Consider the following 22,515-nt stretch of genomic DNA (forward strand, 5'->3'; position numbering starts at 1 on the left):
CTTGCCAGTGTTATTCCAGTCTACAGAAAGGGCACGAAAGGAAGAAACAGAGAACTACAGAACCTCAGCTCCTGGAAAAAATATAGAGATGATTATACTGGGTACTATTGAAAGGCATTCAAAGAACAATGCAATCATCAGGCACAGTCAACATGTGTTCATAAAGGGAAGTCTTGTTTAACTACTTTGATACCCTCCTATGATAAAGTCATCCACTTAGTGGATGAAGGGAAGGTAAGAAATGCAGTTTTTCTGGATTCTAGTAAAGCTTTTGATACTGTCCCTCATAGCATACTTCTGGACAAGGTGTCCGGGTGTGGGACAAGCAAGTTCACAGGGCACTGGGTGAAGAACAGGCTGAAGGGCAGAGCCCAAAGGCTTGCAGTGAATGGGGTTGCATCTGACTGGTGACAGGGCAACAGCGATGTTCCTCAGGCTTCAGTTCTAGGGCCAGTTCTGTTCAAAATATTTATCAGTGATCTGGATGCAGGGGTTGAATGCACCATTAGCAAGTCTGCTGGTGACATTGAACTGAGAAGTGCTGTTGACTCTCTTGAGGGACAGGAAGTTCTGCAGGGGGATCTAGATAGATTAAAATATTGGGCTACGATTAATGGGATGAAATTTAACAAGTCCAAATTCCAGATTCTGCACCTAGGATGGAGTAGTACCAGACACAAGTATAAACTGAGAGAGGAGTAGGTGGAGAGGGATTTGGGGGTGCTGGGTAGCATGATCAAGCTCACCATGACACAGGAGGAAGCCTTGGGAGGTGAGAGGGAAAACCCCATCCTGGGGTACACCAAACAGCACAACCAGTCGTTCAAAGTAGGCAAATATCCTGATGTATTCAGAATTGGTACGGCCTCACCTGGAGTGCTGGTGTGCAGTTCTGGGCCCCACAATGCAAGAAGGATGTGAAAGTCCTTGAATGCGTCCAGAGGAGGGCAACGAAGTTGGTGACGAGGCTGGAAGGCATATGCTGAGAGGAGCAGCTGAGGACTTTGGGTTGTTCTAGTTTGGAGGGAAGGAGGTTGAGAGGTGACGCAACTGGTCTCTACAACATTGAGGAGAGAAAGTGGAGAGGGAGATGCTGAGCTCTTTTCCCTGGGATCCAGCGACAGGACACATAGGAATGGCTCACAGCTGCATCAGGGAAGGTTCAGACTGAATATTAGGAAACGTTTCTTTACTGAGAGAGTGGTCAAACCTGAAACAGGCTTCCTAGAGAGGTGGTCAGTGCCCCAAGCCTTTCAGTATTTAAGAGTCTTTTGGAGAATGCCCTTAACAACATGCTTTAACTCTTGGTCAGTCCTGAGTTGGTCAGATGGTTAAACTAGATGATTGTTGCACGTCCCTTCCAACTGAAATAGTCTGTTGTATAATTCTAAAAGGCTTTGCTGTAGTACATTTTTTACATGGTGACAAGAAATTATTAATTTCCCTATCATTTGAAGATAGCTATCACAATTGCCAGTCATGCTTATGCAAAGAAGTGCAATAAACACCCACTCATAAAAATATCTATTTAATTAGGGGGCTGGATCTTTACTTTTCAATCTTAAAGGGAAGGGAAAAGTCCAGGGATTACAGTTCAGGCAATTTTCAATCCCCTCATCTTATCTGGGAGCAGTTCATGATCCTTGCATGCAGGACGAATTATATGAAACAAGCAATTAGAAGATATTCTGAAGAATTATGGCAAGATAGAAACAATGAAAGTACTCAACCTATGGTGAGCTAAGTGCCCTCAGAAACTCATTCCACTGTTTCATGTAAGCAATTATTTTTCTACAGCATCCTCTGCAGCAAAAAATACTTGCTGTGTTCTGACCTCATTGCAGAGATTCCAGTTTAGCAACTTCTGTACATGAATTCCATATGGTACTGACATTTTTAGCAGTGGGGTTACACAAGATTTACTCTTGTCTAGAGCAAAGACGAATTTGACCAACAACAGTGTTGCAGTGAAAAGGTATTTTCAGGGTAAGGTGTTTCAAATATAAATTGATCTTATTTTTGTCATTTCAGAATTTTTTAGTAAGAGAGAAGCCTTCTCCATGATGTTGGTGCTGAAGACTGCTGAAAATCATCAATATGGTCACTTTCTTTAAACATGTGAATATTTTGCACTTTAAAATATATCTGTCTTAAAATAACACAAAATATTTATGTTTTCTTCTTAAGACTGCAGATAATGTGTTGTATTCTAGGATAAGAAATAATCCTAATTTGTCTCCATAGATACTTAGAAACTTTTGAAAATGCCTAGAATTTCTTCTAGGAAATCATTTTCCTTATCTGTTTTCATTTAGTTCATAAAATAGTTTATTTCCTAGAATTCTTGGTAATGCTGGCTCAGATATACACCTATTCTAATTCCCTTTTTAAAATATTGATCTACATCCTGTTAAGGTTAATTAACTACCTGTTAAGCCACAAATTTTAATGCTGTCAAATCTGAAACTTTAAATTAAGCAGTCGACTTTATCCAAACACAGACAAAGTGAAAGGTGTCAAGGTCCATTAATTGGGTGTTCACATTTTTTTCATTTTTATTTTTTCGCTCTATACAAAGGAAGTCATTATGAATCTGGTTATCTTGTTAGTACAAACACAGAAACTCAGAGGAAATTTTGGACAACCATATATTAACTTGATTGTTTTCAAGAAAAATTTGGACAACTCTACTTAAATCCTGATTATCTTTTTTTTAAGGAAACACAGTATCACAGTTACTGAGCTATCTGCAGGTTTTTCTGTTTTTCTTCCCTTCACCCAAGCACCTAAGTCAAGACTCGGGCTCTAATGCAATTTCATATTTCTTCCATTTCTCAGGCAGTTCCTCATTCAAAACACTCTACGTATCAATTGTATGGGTTACTCCTACATAAGCAAGTAATGTGGTGTAACAGGAGCTGAGCCTCTTCACATCTATGGTGCCTTCAGCCTGGGGGGATCATTCTCATCACATAGAAGAGCCTTACTGCTGTCCATTCTTGCTCCATTTCTGAGTTATTACACTGATTTTGTGCAGTGCATCCCCTCTCCCTGTTCCAATTCTGGACAACATGTACTGCATACTGTTGTAGGGGATGAACGGAAGACCTTATCCAACAACACAAAGGCAGTGCTGGGGTCATCCCATGAATGAACTGAGGCTTGTTTTCTTTGAACCTTCCCATTCGTGAAGGAACAAAACAGTATAACTTTCCAGATGCCCTTGCCATCACAGTATTTTTTTCCACAGTCAAGTGGATGCTCACAGCCAAAAGAACTGGGATGGCAAGACTGCCTCATTCCTGGAATATGTTAAAAAAATCATGGCATGTTCACCTTTCTAATGCAGAAAAGACATCATTGGTGTCCTTGACTGTGACCTACCACCAGGCCTTTCATCATCTCTGTGTGATACTTAGGGAATTCATGTACAAGCCAAACAAGATGTCACCCTGTGAGACTGATTTCCCTTAACTCCTACTGGTCATTGGCAAATCCACTATAGGCAGAGGTCTGTGAGGCCATCCTCCAAACACTCTTTCTTCAGTCAGAGCATACAGCTGATATCTATTAAACCACCCAGATATTTTGTATCTCTGGGCTCAAAACAAATGAAGGAACTTGATGTGTTCCACATCCCTATGCAGTAACTCGTCCATCAAGCCTATGACTAATAAAAAACACAACAGAGACTGACCCATTGTCATGACATTTGTTCACCACTGAAGGAGATTTATGAAGACCTGGAGGGATTCATACTTCTGATTTTCTGATTTTCATTATTATAAGTGCAGGCTCTTCTGTGAAGTTAAAACTTTTAGCCAGGAAAGGACAGAATCATTCATGGCTACATCATAGCAGGTGCCCCATTACTCCTGTGTCACTAGGGAATGTCAAACCAAACTCATATATAAAAGTCCCTGATTAGTGAAAAGTCATTCTATAAAAGGGCTACGTTCCACACATTTAATACCACTCATCAGAATTTCATAACTTTGACACATACTGACAAATAGCCTTTCAAAACCAAACACTGCTTATTTTAAGAGTAGGAACAAAGTGCCAAAGAAACAAAAAGAATTTTAAATGAAAGTTTATACAATCTTACATAAGAACTTGGGACTTAGTTACTTAGGAATTTTCTGTAAGTATTTTCTAATGCAGAATGATAAAGACTGAAGGGCAAGCCTATTCACTGAACTAGGTGAATCTAGGCCTCATCTTCAGTTTGCCATATAATACATTAATGTCTTAACTCTTCAGCTACTGGCTGCTTTTACATAGGTGAGAATATGCCAACATTTTTCTTCCTATCTCTTATCCCTGCCTATTAAAAAAAAAAAGAAAAAAAATCATAGCAGTCTCTTAGGTTCATGTCAGAACAGGATGAGAAAGATATAAATTTGAAATGTTTAAAACATTGGCAAAGATTGTTTCCCTTCTGTCGGCGTTTCTCACCCTCAAAGATACAAAAGAAATGGTCTTCAGGCATCCCAAAGGATTCCTGCATTTCTGTCCCATTCCCAAAAACACACCTGAAAACCCTTTAAAAGAGGGTTCCTTTCAAAATGCATGAAAGACCCTTTGTTTGATGTGCATGTAGGTGCTGTTTGGTATTGCTCCAAGCCAATTTTCATAGACTAGCTGGATATGAGGGATAATCTTCTACACTAAGATTTCTGCATTATTGCTTAATAGTCCTTAGGTATGTGCTGGGAGGTGACTCGTTCTGAACCAGTCTTTCCCTTCATGCCTATTGCTTGCAGTCTGTTGTTGTTAAATCAATATAATTTTACAGGAAACACCATGATAATTAAAGCAAAATACCATACTAATATGTATCTATAGAGTAGTCGCAAATCTGCCCAATTTCTCATATGCTCTACAAGCAATGTCTTAAACCTTGACACAGGTTAAGGGTGGACATGACCATTCAATAATGGAAAAAAAAGGTACAGGAAAAGCATACTTAGCTGAGAACAAGCTGCAACAATGAAACATTCCTACAGAATGAATGGATTATCTCACTTTAAACAGAGAACTTGATTGAATAAACCTATCTGAGCATGCCCTAATTTGTTATAATTTGATAATTTTCTGATATTAAAGCTCAGCTTCTGAAAAGCATTTGCTATGCTCAACATAATTTGCTGTTTTTTAAACTAATTACATTAGTAAGGTAGCAATAAAAGTTTCAGGTGTTAAAAAAGCATTAGCATAACTATACAGCACATAGAGGGAAAAGATTGACAGCAGAGGATAGATAGTTTGCATCAAAAAGACAAGTTTACTTTTCAACAACTGATGTGGATATAAAAGGGAAAGTGCAAAAATGCAGCTAAAACAGTGCCTCTAGTCCCACAGCTAACTACAGCTGCTGGCAGCAATGGCCAGTTGCATACCTTAAGAGTATAAGTTTCTCATAAAAAAAAAAAATAAAAGAGCAAACTGTAAGCAGTAAGCTCAGTCCCTTGCCAGCATCAGAAGGAGCATGTGCAGTACTGCACAGGCCCTACCATTGTAGCCGTGAAGGGGATATTGTCAATCACAGAAGAGGCCAAAGCAGACACCCAGAGCACTAAAATGATGGCCACTGCCAAGCGCTGGTCCTCAGGAACCACCTGGAGTTGAGAGAGAGAGAGAAAATTATAACTCTGAGATCAGTGTTGCTCTGCGTTCCCCCATGGCATAATTGCACATTCATCACAGTTTTAATTTATCGACACTTATTATTCCTTTAGGCTCTGAGGTAGGATAGGTTTTCTTAGAGAAAATGCATTTAGTAACACAATTACTGTTCTTTTTCCAAGAAACTTTGAACAAACAAAAATACAAAGATTGATTTTTCCAACACTCAAATTTCATACAAGAAATACACTGTGCAACTGTGAATTTTGACCTTTAACTGTTCATACTTTTTTTATGTTTGTATTTTTGGAGTTTTTAGACTAGAGAAAAGGCTTCCCTATTGCATTTATGGCTATATTTATTGTGGCTGTGGACATAGATATATATATATATATTAAATATCATCCATACCAAAATATGACATGCTTTCTTGATATTGCTGATGCAGGAATGTCATCATAAACATTAATTCAAAATCAAAGTATTATTCATTACTCTATTGAACGAAAATGATTTTCCTGGCCTGTTAAAAAATTATTAATATTTTGAACTCCCAAATCTTTGTTGGCAAAGCCTAGGCATGACAATATTTTGAACACACCTTTATTAGCAAAGCTGTCTGCTCTCCTATATAGTCTATTAAGTGCAGATGAGCCAAAGCCTAAAAAAAAGAAAGACATTGATATCAATTAGTAAAGTACAGGATGTAGTTACAATTTTTTTCAGTGGATGTAAGAAAATGTAGCAATTTCTTCCCATTTACAAGATATTGATATTCAACTCATGTAGCTTCTACAGCGACTCTGTAATTGGAGGTAAGAAAAGACAGTAGAAATTGTTAGCTGGTTTTGTGGAAGTGGGTTGGTTGTACTGAAAAAAATGGTAGGATTACTTAAGAGCATGGGACACAGGATGAGAGAATGGCTGAAATTTAAAGATTACATTATTCAGTGGATACATGTTTTCTGAACACCTGAACACAATTGATTTTAAAACGACTTCCCCAAAACCACAATACAGGTAGAAATATATCATCGGTTTAAAATATCAGATAAAATCAGGCATCTTGTGCTCAGTCTCAGATGAAGAAGCAGGAAAACAAATTATGTTTCTGTTATACAGCTTTCTCAGATCTGTCAAAAAAAAGCAGCAACAAAAACCAACCAAACAAACAAATAAAACCAACAGAAACTACCCAAAAACAGTACCTATCTGCTAAAACCAGGAGAGAGATCTTGGGTGAATGGAAATTGGCACAGAGGCAGCAGCACTTGAAAAGCAGGAAATATAGCTTTCCAGTGCCCAGGTTAGGCACCTGAACCAAGGTGGTAAGGCGTGTAAACACTGGACCCCAGGACAGCCTGGAGCAGAGTGCTCTGTCCTTCCTGTGAAAACAATTTCCTTTTGTACAGGATACTTAGATAGCATCCCATTCAACCACAGTTGCTACCAGGGATGAAAAGACACTGGTGGAGGACTCCAACCCAGTGCTGCTGACTCTGATTTCTCCTTGGGCAGACAGAGTACAAACTGAGTCTTCACACCCAAGGACAATGACCTATTCCCTTAACCCACACGGTAAAAGGGTGATTTTTAACTCATGAGACCTAGCCTTTAATTCACTCTGGTTTTGTTTTCTTTTCTTACAGGTGAGTAGAATGAAGAACTATTTTCAGGTTGAATAAGGTGTATCTATTTTATGACTTCTCAGTTTCTCAGGGGAGAAGATAACATCATTTTTTGGTTCAGCCTAGACTGAGCTGGTTGGCTTGCTTTAATTTTTTTTTCTGTCAAGTAAAAGAATCATTCAGCTGCAGTGCCTAACTTACTGACTGCGTTCCCTCACAGAGCTGCTGAAGTTAGCAGTCACACAACACAACTCCACATAACCCCCACATGTGGTGGTCAGACAGAGCCCTGCAGAGACATCAGTGATAAAAAAGAGCATTCAACTCACATGCTGTCAAATTAAACGACAAAGATGGACAAATATTCTAACAGGCACCAAGTGGTGTGGTATACAACAGTGTATAGTCAGTTACTATGGTGCTTTCATTCAGACTGGCAACTCCTGTACCTGCAGCTCGATTGGACATCAGCTGAACACTTGCAGTATGTGTGTCACCACATAAATTTGGCCCAGAAATATTATTTGGTTTAGCAATACATTGAAAAATAAAAGGTTTATCTACAATTAAAGTCACAGCATGCAGAAAACAAGCAACAAAACTTTTAAATACATACACATACCCTTTACATTAAAAAAGGACATTTTTTCACTACTTTAACTTCCCAGGAGAAAGTTTCCTAAGAAATTAATTCTTGTTGGTAATTTTATCATTTTTTTCCTAAGCTATCTGTGTTGCTTTATTAACTTGAAGGTTATGACAGTGACTTTTTAGATGTATGTAAAAGCAATATTCTTAGTGAATGACAATAGTTTTTCTACAACTGCTTTGTGTTCACACTTCAAAATAAACTTTTTAACACGTAGTTATCATCAATTATAGCCCAGAGTTACATTCAGTTAATATTGCTGCCTTATTAATTATCTATTAACAGAACATATTACTTTTCAGTAACATACAAAATTTGTTCTGGAGCTCCGAAAAAGAGATGTTCAGAAAAGATGGAAGAGAGTGACGAACACACACATCACTCCTGCAAGTCAGTCTGCAGGTAGCCCATCTCTTTAGAGATGATGACAGTACTAATCACATAACCAATTTTAGGATGTCTCTATAATTTCCAGGCCAATCTCCTGCAGGCAACTAAGTGAAAGGCAGCAATTAGCACCCTGCCACTGGCCTCCCCTGCCTGTAAAATGCACAGAGGGTCTCCTAGATATCCTGTGTCTTCTAAGAGAAATAAGTATTTTTGCACTGATTGGTGTCTTCGGGCAAAATTGGTGTATTCAGTTCAAAATAGAGTTTTACTGCCATTTTAAAACAAAGTTTAATATATGCACAAAAATTTACATTAATCCCTCTTGTGGACAGTATGTCATGATGACTGTTGTAAATAAACTCTGCCTGAAGGGACTAAGGTAAAATGTCAATCTCTACTATAAAAGTGAACAAAGAATCACTGTAATCCTGAGAGGCACAGGAATTTATGCTACAGAGACAGAAGAAGCAGAAGGATTTTATAGCCTGTAACAGCCACTTATGGACAAAGACTAAAAAGACAGTTGTAAAGATTAATTACCCAGAGGATACAATAGAAAACACGAGAGTTGCAAAGGATTTCCATTTTTCATTGTAAAACATGCACTAGACTGGATGAGCCCCCAAAGGCAGAACCACCAAGAGTTCCTGTTGCTCAGGAACTCAAATCACATTTTCCAAAATTACTTTCAGCCTAAGTCCCACACAGGTTTTTAAATGTGCCTTGTAACAGAAAAGGGAACACTTATAGCAGCAGGAAACCGCTTCAGACTGGGAACCATCCAAGCTGAAGGATCACCAAGGGTGAACAATATGAGCTCACAACTGCTGAATGCCTAGATCATGAAAGATTTCCTATACTTCACAAATATCTTTGTTTTGACTTGTTTCCTCTTGACATTGGTAACTTAAGGAAAAGAAAAATACCTTGGCAAGGACTGTCATCTACTAATCCAAAGAGCAACAGATTCAGATCAAAATTAGCAGTGATGACACATAGAACATTTTTATCATTCATTATGGGGAAGAATTTAATGTCTCCCTGTTTTTTTCTTGATTATCTGTACAAATTTCTTTCATGACCTTAGAATAACAGTAGAATAACTACTGTTGTTCTAGACAGTCAGGAAAAATATTCTTTCATTAGCAAACTATTCACTGGTGACCTGAGAAGCCATAAAAATGAAGTTCAGTGAATCACGACAGTAGTATCAAAAATCTTGCAGTAAATGGCAAATAACTTCCTGCTTGTTTTATTACATTATTGTGCAGTCACACAGCACTCAAATCAAAACCATTCAATCCAAGATAAAACAATAAATACATCAGGGAATGCAACTAATAAACTCTTATAGTAGCAGCAGACAAAATAAATATGACTTCAGTATGGATTCCCTATAAGAGCTAGAAAATCCAAGGGTATATAGAGTCTGTTAAAACAGAGAACTAAAAAATGCTGTACTAATGGGCATACAATAAATCAACATTTCCTCAATTTTATATCTAGTAGCTCACAAACAAGCCTGATAATGATAATCAGTTTCCATTCATCTTCTCGGTGGTTACAAGATTTTGAATTCCAGTTTGGCAATAATTAGAGTTAGTTGGATTGGGTTTTGTTTCTATTTGCTTCAAATATTGTCCCTTTTACTGCTGGTGATTTTTTTTTTTTTAATAGATCCCAATTCACAAATTCTTGATATCTTTCCCATTACTGGGAGGGGAGTGGGGAGGAAAGAGATTATGTGAGCAAATTTGTTATCATGGGCTTTTCCCAAGGCTACTCACTTAGACAATTCACTAGCTATGGCCTTGTCGGTAGTCACCTTGGTTTTGTCAGTCACGTTTCTACAACATTATTACATCATTTAAACTCAGTAAATAACAACTGAAAAATTGGAGGCCTAATTGACAAGTTAATGAGAATAGTCACAGAAAAAATTATTCAAATATATGGGGTAAAAATAACTCCTCAGGGTATACAAAATTATCAAATAGGGAATAAAATGGGATACAAAGATGGATGGACTGTTGTCAAGCAGATAAGCAAAAAAACTACACAGCAAAATATCCAGGCATTTTAAGAGCTGAATATCTTTTTAAATTAGCATTTCAAACTGAAATTCACTGATATTATCCTTTCAAAACACACGCCAAGGAAATATCTTTTGAGTGGTCTTGGGAATCTAGAGAGGTCCCAGCTGACTGGAAGCTGGCAAACGTTGTCTCGATTTTCAAGAAAAGCAAAAGGAGGACCTTGGGAACTACAGGTCAGTCAGTCTCACTTCAGTGCCTGGAAAAGTTATGGAGAAGATTATTCTGGGAAGTATTGGAAAACACCTGAAAGACAACATAGTCATTGGTCAACAGCCAGCATGGCTTCATGAGAGGAAATTCCTGCTTCTCAAACCCGATTTCCTTTTATGACAAAGTAACCCACCTAGTTGATCAAGGGAAGCCAGTGATGTAATCTTTTTGAATTTGAGTAAAGCTTTCAATACTATTTCTCACAGTATCCCACTGGACAAAATGTCCAGTACATAGCTGAATACACACATCATGTGGTGGGTGGGCAATTGGCTCATGGGTAAGACAGTAATAGTGAATGGGGTAACATCAGACTGGTGACCTGTCACTAGTGGGGTTCCACAGGGCTCCATCTTAGGCCCTGTGCTCTTCAACATCTTCATAAATGACTGGGACACAGGACTGAAAAGGATACTAAGCAAGTTTGCAGGTGACCACAAAATTGGGAGGAGCTGTTGACTCCCTTGGAGGCAGGGAGGCCCTGCAGAGAGACCTTGACAAATTAGAGGACTGGGTAATCACCAACCATATGAATTTCAACAAGGGAAAGTGCTGGATTCTGCACTTGGGATGGGGCAACCCTCAAATTTCATACAGACTGGGAATGAGAATGCTGGAAAGCAGCATTGTGGAAAGGGACCTGGGGTCCTGGCTGATGGCGAGCTGAATATGAGTCAGCAGTGCTCTGGCAGCCAGAAGGGCCAACCATGTCCTGGGGGGCATCAGGCAAAGCATCACCAGCAGGTCAAGGGAGGGGGTTGTCCCACTCTGCTCTGCACTGGGGCAGCCTCACCTTGAATATTGTCTGCAGTTTTGGGCACCACAATATAAGACATTAAGCTATTAGAGAATGTCCCAAGGAGGGCAGCAGAGATGGTGAAGGGCCTTGAGGGGAAGCTGTATGAGGAGCATCTGAGGTCACTTGGTCTGTTCAGCCTGAAGAAGAGAGACTGAGGGGAGACCTCATTGCAGTCTACAACTTCCTCGTGAGGGTAAGAGGAGAGGTAGACACTGATCTCTTCTCTGTGGTGACCAGAGACAGAATCAGAGGGAATGGCCTGAAGTTGTGTCAGGGGAGGTTTAGGTCAGATATTAGAAAAAGGTTCTTCACCCAGAGGGTGGATGAGGACTGGAACAGGCTCTGCAGAGAAGTGGTTACAGCACCAAGCTTGACAGAATTCAAGAAGCATTTGGACAACACACTCAGGCCCATTCAAAGTGTGACTCCTGGGGATGGTCCTGTGCACAGTTAAAGGGTTGGACTTGATGATCCTTATGGATCCCTTCCACATCATCATATTTTGTGATTCTGTGATCTTAGACCATTTAGTAGCCAGCATGTAGCACACAACATTAGGCACAGTTTTCAACTCCAGTTAAATCTTGATCTGTTATTTTTCCTATCACTTGTATAAATGATTGCAAAACAAACACATAAATTCATATAAAGTATCTGCATATATAGACCACTGACAAACCCAGAAACTAAAATTCAATTTATATGAAAATGATTGTGTCAGATATATTTAGCAAATGCAGAATAAGGACAGAGAGTGAGACCAAGTTTATAGTGAAATATTAAATATCATAGAGGTCCAATCAGCTTTGACCACATTCCTCTCTGTAGTACCTGCAATCTGAAATTCTTCTCTGTCCTACCCTAACTACACTTGATCAACAATATTACAGAGGGATTGAACAAGCAAGAGGCCTCTGCCCAGGAACATAATTCACATTTGAAATTATTTTTAACTCTTCAGGCTTTAGAATCAGAGAATATTACCTCCATGAGAACAAACAATGCTGCAAAGAAAAGGAGGGTTGCCCACTCAACTCTGTTCAATATCATCTCAAAATCATGGATGTCTGCTAGCACTAGCAGCCAAATGGCTCCCAACATGGCAATCCAGCCTGCATGAGAGAAAGAGAGAACAAAACTTTACACTTCACAAACTTGTAATGTGCTACCAACATATAAATTACAGTATTGTCAAAGTTCTTGCCACACTTTTTTCTCTGACTCTGGAACAGGGAACGTTCACAGATACCACATAATGAATGGTTTCTGCTTTCAAATTAAAATAAAATATAAAAGAAAAAAAAGTCAAATAAGGTAGAGTTGGGTTACCCCAATAATCAATGACTTTGAATAACAGAGAAACCTTTAGGTGTTTAGGAATACTGAAGGATTCTGCAGCTTCTGAAAGGGGACTGCATCCTTGGCTTCCTGCTCTAGAAGATAAACAGAAAAGTAAAGTGTCCTTAGAACAGATGAGGGACCTAGAGCAAAAGGGACTCTCTTCAGACAGGATCCCTCTATACATCCTGAAGTGTTTAATAATATGCATATTTAGATAACTGATTGAGAGAAAATACAAATCAAATGCACAGTCAACCAGAGAACAGCGAATCTCCTGCCCGAGCAAGGCTCACTTTCTCTCTGCACAGTTAAAATTCCTTCTAGAGCTGTTTGATCCCTCTGGTATATTTATCTTAAAAAATAGAATGGGATTTCAGACATGAAACAAAAGCAGGTTGGGTGGTTTTTTTCCTCAGAATTATGCTCTTCTTTCTGTCTTTCTTATCTATTTTTTCCCTAAATAGCAGATTTATTTTTTCATACAAAATAATAAGATACATAATTTAAAGGGTTTTATAATGGCATGGATATAATGCCTTCTACCTTTTCAAGTTACTGCTCTTTTGTTGTGACTGTTTCATGCACCTATTTGACACATTCACATTCAGAAAGTGATGGATTCACAGAATTGCAGAAAAAGTGAGGAAGAAGGATCCTTGCTGGCAAAGGACTTTATCTCGCAAACTTATAATCAAATACCAAATGTGACATAGGGAGAACAGGCCCCTGCTACTCAGTAGATAGAGGAATAAAGTGAGCCATCTCCAAAAGCCTTCAACAGCTGTAAGGAAATTCAGAGCCATAGACTGATTCATAAAATTTTAGGCCATTCAGCTTACATCTTATGCATAAGTGGTTTTCCATTAAGTTAAAAGAAGAACATACATTTTAAAATTAAGATATATTCCATTTAAATACTATCTAAATATAAAAGAAATAAAGACACCAAAGGTTCAGGAAGCTGTAAACATTAACTATTTTCCAAAAAAATCCTGTACAGTGTCACATCGTGTTCCCTAATCAAAGAATGCATTATACTCTCTCAAGTACATTTTAGGAGTTTTCACTGACCCACTACACTCTTTAAATGAGAATTTCAGGTTAAGTGTGATCAGTAGGGATCAGTGCAGGCAACCAGACCTGAACTAGTTGAAACCATCTGAAAACTGAAACCAGCAGCACAGGAGTGAGTCACTGTGGCTGGTCATTTTGGTGAGGAGAGCTAAACCAGCTAGTTTGACACTATCTCTGGCTGTCATGTGTACAGACTTTGCAAAAACAGTTGCAAATGACAGGGACAGGAGTGGTTCCAGAGTTTCCAAAGCAGCAGATGAAAGTGAGAACTGTCAGTTTCTGTCTACCATGTCTCTTTGATAGCAAAGTTGATTTGCTGATTTATAAAACAAAGGGAATCTGTTCATGAAAATTAAATAGCTATTTACTCTGAACACAAAGAAAGGGGTTATGGAAATGCAATGCCTAATTTTCTTCTGATTGTTGTCTTGGCTGATTTCTGAATTCCAGTAAAGAACAGTGAGCCCAACTGTGTCTTAAATAAATAAAGAGGATGGCAATTCCTGTTAGTGGAATACTGCAAGGGGAAGTAGGTATGTGCAGATTTGAAGCTAAGTAGCAGAAGTTTACTGCTATTTTATAAAAATGTGACATTACATTTTCTCACACATATTTTGTATATAAGTACAATGACATGAAGAACTAAAGAATTTCTCAATAGTTCTACAGCCATCTGTGGTAATATCTTGGTATTATTTCTATGCTTCTATCTCCAGTGAAAAAAAATCAACTTGAACAAGCTATATGTAGATAACAATTAATCACTAAAACTAATGAAATATAATTCAACTGCAGGAGAGGTGGACGGAGCCAGGCATTTTCTGGTACCATGAGTGTTACCAGCATGCATTAGCTTCATGCAAGCAGCTTTGCATGAGGAACAGCACCTGGCCTCACAATATTGTTCTCTGGGGTTACAGAGGGAGGTGTCCTCCTGCAGAACTTCAACAAGTACAGCCCTCCAGAGGGAAGTTCAAACACATCAGCTGCCAGTTCTGGCTGCCCAGAGTTTATTTCAGTCTACACACATGGTCTGTTTAGAGTGCATTTGCTCTCCTTGCTGTGTGTGCAAAGAGGAGATACAGTCACCCATCTCTCAGAGGGAGTGCAGAGGAGAGGAGGAGGAGGAAGTCTCTTGAGGAACTTGGGGGACTTCATGCAAGATTTTTCTTCACAAGACTGTTTAGTACCACAGTTGGACTTCAAGCATCCCACAGCTGGACAAAAGTAAAGTCTTCTTCTGAAGCCTGAAGGCCACAGTAGTTCATGTGTGCCATGACTGCTTGACTACCTTATCTCAGCTGACCTGCTTGTCAAAGTAAGCTACAAAGCTAGGGACAGCATGCCTTTGTAAGTTGGCAGGTTTGCTAAAGCTATTCCAGGGCCTTTCTAAGTATGTTCATGACAGTGAACATGCTGTGTCGGTGTTCTATGCATTCGGGTAGCTTTGCATTTGTCCTGGATCCAATCTGAAGCATTTTTCTTCACTTTGAAGAACTGAAAGTACTAGACTGCATTAAAGATTGGCTTCTCTGGTCATTTCCTTCTAGCTTCCTGGGTCACAAAAGAGTCATGAGGAAGAGAAACAGAAATGATTTTTAAAAATAACTTCTCATTACTATAGTGAAAGCAAAGCCCATTTACAGTTCCACAGACCGCTTTCTTTACTGCCTTTTAGTGCCCTGGTTTCACAAAAATTGATTTACTAGAAATAGAACTTGGAGAGAAACTGAATCAAAATTCCATTTCTACCTGTTGAAGAGGGTGACAGTTTCTATTTATTTTAGGAAAAAGAAAATGAAATTTTATTGTAAAAGGCACCTTGCAAATTTATAATCCATTCTTCATAAGAAAAGATTTCCATGTCTTCTGCTTGGTGCCAGAAAAAAAGTACAGTGGAAATAGCTTGAGTTCTTTGCTTTCCTCATACTCAGTAGGAAAAACCACCTTTGGAACAATAAATAGCTCATGATCAACAGAACACAATTGCAATCCTACTCAAAACCCCCTTATTTTAAAATAATCAAGCAGAAGAACTTGCAAACATAAAACAATCTAATAGAATCAAACAGAAATCTAGAATTTGGAGGTAGGCAGGAGAAAGAGAAAGAAATGAAAGAAAAATTACTGTGCAATTTGTAGGCCTTTCAAATGCTCATTAAGAATAATTTCTATTCCTCAGCAAAAGTAATTTTATCTGACCTACTGCCAGCTGAAAAGCATAACAAGCTTCCTGCAAACAAAGTGAAAATGTGGACGCTGTATATTCACTTTACGTACACAGAATTTGGGGTAATGTATTTATGAACACTGAGGATACTTTTTCTTTTCTTGACTTTTCTGGAATATTTCACTTTTTTGGAAACTGAAATGGCACATGAGACATTTGCACTGAAAACCAAAGTCACTCAGTGAGATCATTGCATGATCAGTGCTGGCCTGGACAAAACAGCATGCTGTTCAAGATGATGCAGGATAATATACTCAAGAAATGCAATCACAACTGAACCTAATGGCCCACTGAAATACAGAACCAGGACTATGAATAATAAATTCTGTGAAGCAACCTCTGTTTTCCTCATCCCTGGTAAGCTCTGAGAATATATACTGTAAGATGCATACCCATTAAGAAACCTAAGGCAGAGAAGTAAGCAGAATCAACAGCCTGAAAAGTTGAGTTTTGAGGAAAATGTTAAAGAATCCAAGATATTTAGCTCAAAGATAAGATGATTAAAAGGGTCCTGGCAAGTCTTTAGGTGAATACCAGGCTGCTCCAAGGGGCAGAGAGCAACCTGTTTGTGGCAAGCAGTAGTGGGTAGGACAAGACAGAGTGAGAAGGAGTTGTAACAGCAGCAAGGAAGATTCAGGCAAAACAATATTCAGTGTCAAATATTTATAGTGGCTTAGAAATAAGTGGAGTGTTGTTTGTTTTTAAATCAGCTTGACCACCTTCTACCAAATGAAAATATAATGCTCCCCTCTGCAAACAATGGGAGGGGAGGGATACACTGATTTTTTTCTACATTTGTCCCTGAGAAAAGTATGATTTTCATTTTCTGTACTCTTTAAAATTTTATATTTGTCGAAAAGGCCACAGCCACTTTTTGTGAACTGCAAAAACCATTTTAAGTCCACAATGGTTTACAGGTTTACCAGCTAAAACATATTTCGCACTTACCTTTGAATAATTATTTACACAGCATGGTAATGAATATATGAGTAACGTCTATAACTGTGTCCTAACAGCTTAGTCAGAAGATACCTAATTAGCTCCACAACCCCTAAAAATGTAACCTAAGGATGTGTGCCAGTTCTGAATATACCATGGTGTAATTGTAATGTTATGCAAAGTATATGCTCTATCATTCTCTTGTAAAAGCATGTAAAAATATTAAGGTGAAAAAGTTAAATCAAAGACATATTTCCAGTAGTGCTTACTCTACTCAAAAAATATGTATCATCTGGAGTTCTGAATGTAAAAGAAAATGTTCTGTATTTTGGTTTCTGAAATGTTTTGGTTTATTTTATCAGGCATCCCTGAAAACACGCATTTTGAAATTTTGCTGAATGTTTAGAAGTAGTACTTGCTGTCCACAGATAAGTACTGTTTTATCTTTATTATTCTTTTTTTTAATAAACTTAGCTTCTCACAAAGCAACTTCCTAGTCTTTTGAGCAGCCTCTTTTCACAGGTTTAGCTTCATAGAAATCATTTTCTGTTCTGTGTTATTTTTAGCACCACAGTTTAAGGCTGCTCCTTGGGAACATAACTGTGATGGTGACAGAACTGACGATGACAGTCTAAGACTTGCACCACACCAGTAAATACTTGGTACAAGAGTAACAAAAGAATACGTAAAAAATTAGTGGAAACTATAACCCCATGCAAGGCAAAAGAAGCAGAAACCTATTCTGCAACTGCAGCAATAAAAACCAGAAGTGTAGCATAAAACAAGGAGGCACAGGACTGGTTGCTCTATAATCCCAGATCAGCACACGTGCCTCAGGAAAGGATGCTCTGGAGTTTGTTGCATAGCTGTAATACTGTGAAGTCAGAGTGCAGAAATCATATTCACCGTTGTACTGTAATGTCAAGACCTAACTTCATTAAGTCTTCAAACACAATTTCATAGATAAGATAGGATGGCATTCAAAATAGAGCACTGTAAGAAAGAAACCCTGGTTAGAGATTGCTATTAGCTAGGCACTGCATCTACAGGGAAGATGTACTGACAGATGTATACCTATGTGTATTGCACCAACCCATAAGTCTAAGAAAGTACAGAATTATCTCAGTAAAGGTCACTACAAACAAACACACTCTATTGCCATAGATTATTGACTCTTTGAACCTAAAATAGAGAAGACGAAAATATCAGGATAAAGGAAAGGTCAGCTTTTCTAGAAGTGAGCAATAAAGATTGAAGGCTGTGATGGCAGACACAAATGTTACTGGTTCTTGTTTTTTTCTCAAGTGTACGGGCAGCTGCATAGACAGGGGATATTCTCCATGCATAACTACACATTTATAAAGACAACTGAGCTATTTCAAGGCAGATTTTTTTGAAAACTATACTAAAATAAATTAAAACTGTAAGGACCGTGAAAAGCAGATTTCTCTTATTTCCAGAAGCAAAGTGTTCTGCTGACATGGATGAGTAACTAACATCTGGACCAGTCTTTCTAAATCCAAGTCAATGCTGACTGCACTGATTTAGCTCCGTTCCAACATTCTTATTACAGATTAATTGTCAAATTTACTTTTAACTCTTATTCATGTACACTATATCAGGAATCTATTTAACATGACTATGAATCAAAGATGTACTAAATCTCTCAAACACAATTATTTCCATTCTCATTTTAAAACAATTCGCACCTTCACAGAGCAATCAAGTCTCTATACTACATACTCAGAGGCCAGCAGGTCAGTCCCATGCAGAGCTGTTCTGGACCTCAGTGTAGAAGTACCAGCCAACCTAAACCAGTGTCACTGCATACCAGAACAGTAAACAGTAAACAAATGAAGCACAAGCAGGGAGTTCAAGAGCACTGAACGAGGACAGATACATCTAACTACACTGACAATAGGAGCTGATAACACCTGGGGGAAAGGGCTGCAGAGCAGCCCCTGCAAGCACAACTGCAAGAGTCTCCAGAAAGGGTTGAGGACTTTCAAAGAGGACTACCTAAACCCATGTGTTACACCCTGGTCCAGAAGCTACTTGCTTTTACCAGCTGTATACTTTAATTTTGGACTTCAAGAGATATTATCCACATGAACCCTTGCAAAGTCTTTGATTCTTTGATACCTTGAGTTCACACTGAGAGAAAAACCACACATTTTTCTCTAAGAGGTTTCTTTTAATTTGGTGAGAAAATAGGTGTTTTGTCAAAAAGGGTTTTATAGACCATGCAAACCAAAGAAAAGCATTTCACTATAACAGTACAAAGAACTCAAATCACAGAAGCCCTGCACTTAATAGCAAACTATAAACTATTACTAGACAACCACCAACCCAAACTTAAGTGAATTACCACAATTAGACTACGGACAACAGGTGTTTAAATTGCCCACACGAGTAAAGGAAGAGAGATTAAAAGGAGAAAGAATAAAAAGAGAAAGGGAGAAAACATATTTATCACTCTGGAGGTCACATATTGACAGGTCAGGAGGGCAGAGGCCAAGAGGATGATGGAGACCATGTGCATGTCTATTTATAGACTATGGCTATTGTGACCATTCCCTCTAAGCATGACCTTTGGCTCACTGCCACTCACTGTCCCCCTAGCCAAAGTGAGGGGTGCCACAGCCAATTGGAGGTTCCAGGGGGCATGTTGTGGGCAGGCCACCAGGCAGACCTTATTGACAACCCAGCCACATGGCTTTCCCTGCCATGTGCTCTGCATGGATTCAGCCATGTTGGCTCCAGGCCTAGACCTAGCCCTTCCCTCACACCCCCACACACCCCCCCCGGTGGTTTATTCGACCCATCAATCAAACAATCCAGTGAGATACAAATCCGGTCTCTGACACTGTGGCTCTAATCTTACTATGTCTTAGTACATTAGGCTGAATGGTCTTGCAGATGCTACAATTCATTGCTCTATTTACCACTGTCAGATCAAGAAGTAAAGAAACTACTTTAGTCACAGAAAGCAGCATCATAGCTTTGTGTAGACGGAATGTTAATGGAAAACAGTAAGGGAAGAATGAAATTGCCACAGACAAGAGTCCACAGGGTGAATAAGTGCAGTTAAAAGGGATACATAAGATAATAAAGAGCAAAGGTTTATCAGTAACTCAAAAGTGGTTAGTGACCACAGAATCACAGAATATGATGAGTTGGAAGGGACCCACAAGGATCACAGAGACCAACTCTTAGCCCTGCACAGGACCATCCCCAAGAACCACACCATGTCCCTGAGAGTATTGTCCAAACACTTCTTGAACTCTGTCAGGCTTGGTGCTGTGACCACTTCCCTGGGGAGCCTGTTCCAGTGCCCAGCCACCCTCTGGATGAAGAATCTTTTTCTAATACTTACCCTAAACATAAAATAAAATAAAAAGGAGCTCTGCATAACATGGCCTACCAAACAAAGAGAAGTCAGTTTAAATTAAATGAAAACAGTTATTTTCCTACTTTTCCAGTATTTCAGTCACCATTTTAAAATGTTTCAATAATGCAAGATACAGCTAGTTACCATAAACTGCAAAAGAGAGCTTCAGACCCTCAAAAGTAGCTGCAGCAGACTTTGCAGACTAAGTCTACAGTCCGAAGTTAAACCAAGTGAATTTAGAGGACAAGAGAAAGTTTTGCAAGAGAAATTAGATTTAACTACATAAAAAGTTGTCATTAAACAAGATAAACTTTGTCTGTAAATATTGAGGGATTTTAGATTTAGAGTAAGAATTATGTGGAAAATTTTAATCTTGGCTGTTTACTTGACAGATGTGACATCGAGTGCTAACTATAGAACTTGTCCTACTACCCAGAAAGGTCTTAGTGATCATGTTAGTTAGTTAAATGAATAAAACCATGATTTTTTTCTAAGTTCCTAAGTTTGAAATTTTTGCTAACACTGCTTTAATCATACCAAAGCTGAAACCTAGCTGAATTACAGCTGTTGATCACCTCCACTGATTATTGATCAGCCCCAAAGGTTATTTTATGGGCAGATGAAGGAAATTAGCTTGAATATTGATATCTGAAGGATCACAGAGATCTTTGTCACCAAAGATACCAGAATAGACTTAGGCTGTAGCATTAAGATATTAACCCCTCTGCAGAAACAAAAAAATCCAAGACAGCTCCCTCAGGCAAGCAAACGGCAGTCCTAAATTATGGAAGAATTCAGTGAGTCCAAAAAATCTCTCCCTGTCTCCTTGCTTAAATAATTCATCAAAGGAACATGAGAAAAACCATGGATGGTAACACCATAGGTTCACATATGCAAGAGTAATGTCTTCAACAGGGAAAATGGTGGCAATAAGGTGGGAATTAATATGCAAATAAGGCAAAAACACAGTTGTATTTCTCCTGGCATACTGTCCCAGATTCCAGCAGTCTGCAGACAAAATAGAGACAGTATGTTTTCTCTGAAACAGGCAACATCTCTTTTCCCTTGGTCTTGAAGCTTGTTGCTTGAATATGAGAGCAACAGAATCTGCTGCAACCATCTAAAAGGAGAAGATGACCTTCCCCTTTAACGGAAACTACTGATACTGGCCCTGGAAAAGAGATGTCCAGAGGTGGAAGGGAGCAAGAGCAAGGGCATCTGCACAGAGCAGGCTGCCCACCTTGCATACAGGGATCACTGAGAGGGGCAGACAAAAGCAGGGCCACAGAGACAATGGATCCCTCTTCATGGATACTAGAGGGAACTGCACATATTTCATAGTAGATCAACTACTCATTTAACTGACTGAAACCAAACCAAAGAGGAAGGACCTGCCCCACAGAAGGAGAAGGAATTGGGCTACAAATTGATTTTGGTATTCTTTCTGGCCCAGTCACTTTGAGCATCCTCCATTCAAACAAACAACAACAACAACAAAAAGTAGCTTAAATTTCAACAAAATTTTGCTTTATATTACTTTTAAAATCTTTTGTCTCTTTTGGGGGATCTCAATATAGTTCAAAGCTAGACATGCCTGCCTAACAGTTAAAGTCAAAACAGGAGTCTGGTACAATCTTCAAAGGGGCTTTACTTTCATCCTTTGTCATCTTTTCTCAGGTGTTTTATCAATGGTCCATAGTTCCATAGGGCCAAATGAAAGCTCTCTAGAAATCTGAAAATTTGCAATATCTGTTTATTTAAAGTCTCAGTACTAATTTTTTAATAACATAGATATTTCATAGGATTAGATGAAGTAAATTGATGAAGAGGTACAAGAAAACTGAACAGGAAAGATTTCTGCATTTTAAAAGGCAGCTAAGTATGGAAGTTTTATTATTTAAATTAAATGTCAGTACCTTCAAATTATATTAATGATTCAATGTTCATAATGAAAAAATTGTATCAATGCGGGGGACTGATAAAGAATTCTAAAATCTTTCTAATTCACTCTACCAAATGCAATTTAAAGTTATTAAATTTCCAACACTTCACCTTCTGTATAAACCATTATTCTAGTAGAAAGTTAAACACTGAACTAGAATCTACTTTCACTGTTATGAGAAAAACATGTTGAACAAAT

General features: G+C 38.5%; 1 protein-coding gene across 2 annotated transcripts in view; it reads right to left on the reverse strand.

Moving 5' to 3' along the window:
* Positions 1–22,515, reverse strand: part of OCA2 (OCA2 melanosomal transmembrane protein) — a 173,474-nt gene that overhangs the window by 62,994 nt on the left and 87,965 nt on the right. For both annotated transcript variants that reach the window (XM_027646668.1, XM_027646676.1), the window contains 3 exons: positions 12,385–12,512; positions 6,230–6,289; positions 5,517–5,621 (listed from right to left, as the gene is read on the reverse strand). In XM_027646668.1, coding sequence (XP_027502469.1) covers positions 5,517–5,621; positions 6,230–6,289; positions 12,385–12,512 — 293 coding nt within the window. The remainder of the gene's footprint in view (positions 1–5,516; positions 5,622–6,229; positions 6,290–12,384; positions 12,513–22,515) is intronic.

Source organism: Corapipo altera, unplaced genomic scaffold, assembly GCF_003945725.1.
Source record: "Corapipo altera isolate COAL_440 unplaced genomic scaffold, ASM394572v1 0, whole genome shotgun sequence".
In the NCBI taxonomy this organism is placed as follows: Eukaryota; Metazoa; Chordata; class Aves; order Passeriformes; family Pipridae; genus Corapipo; species Corapipo altera.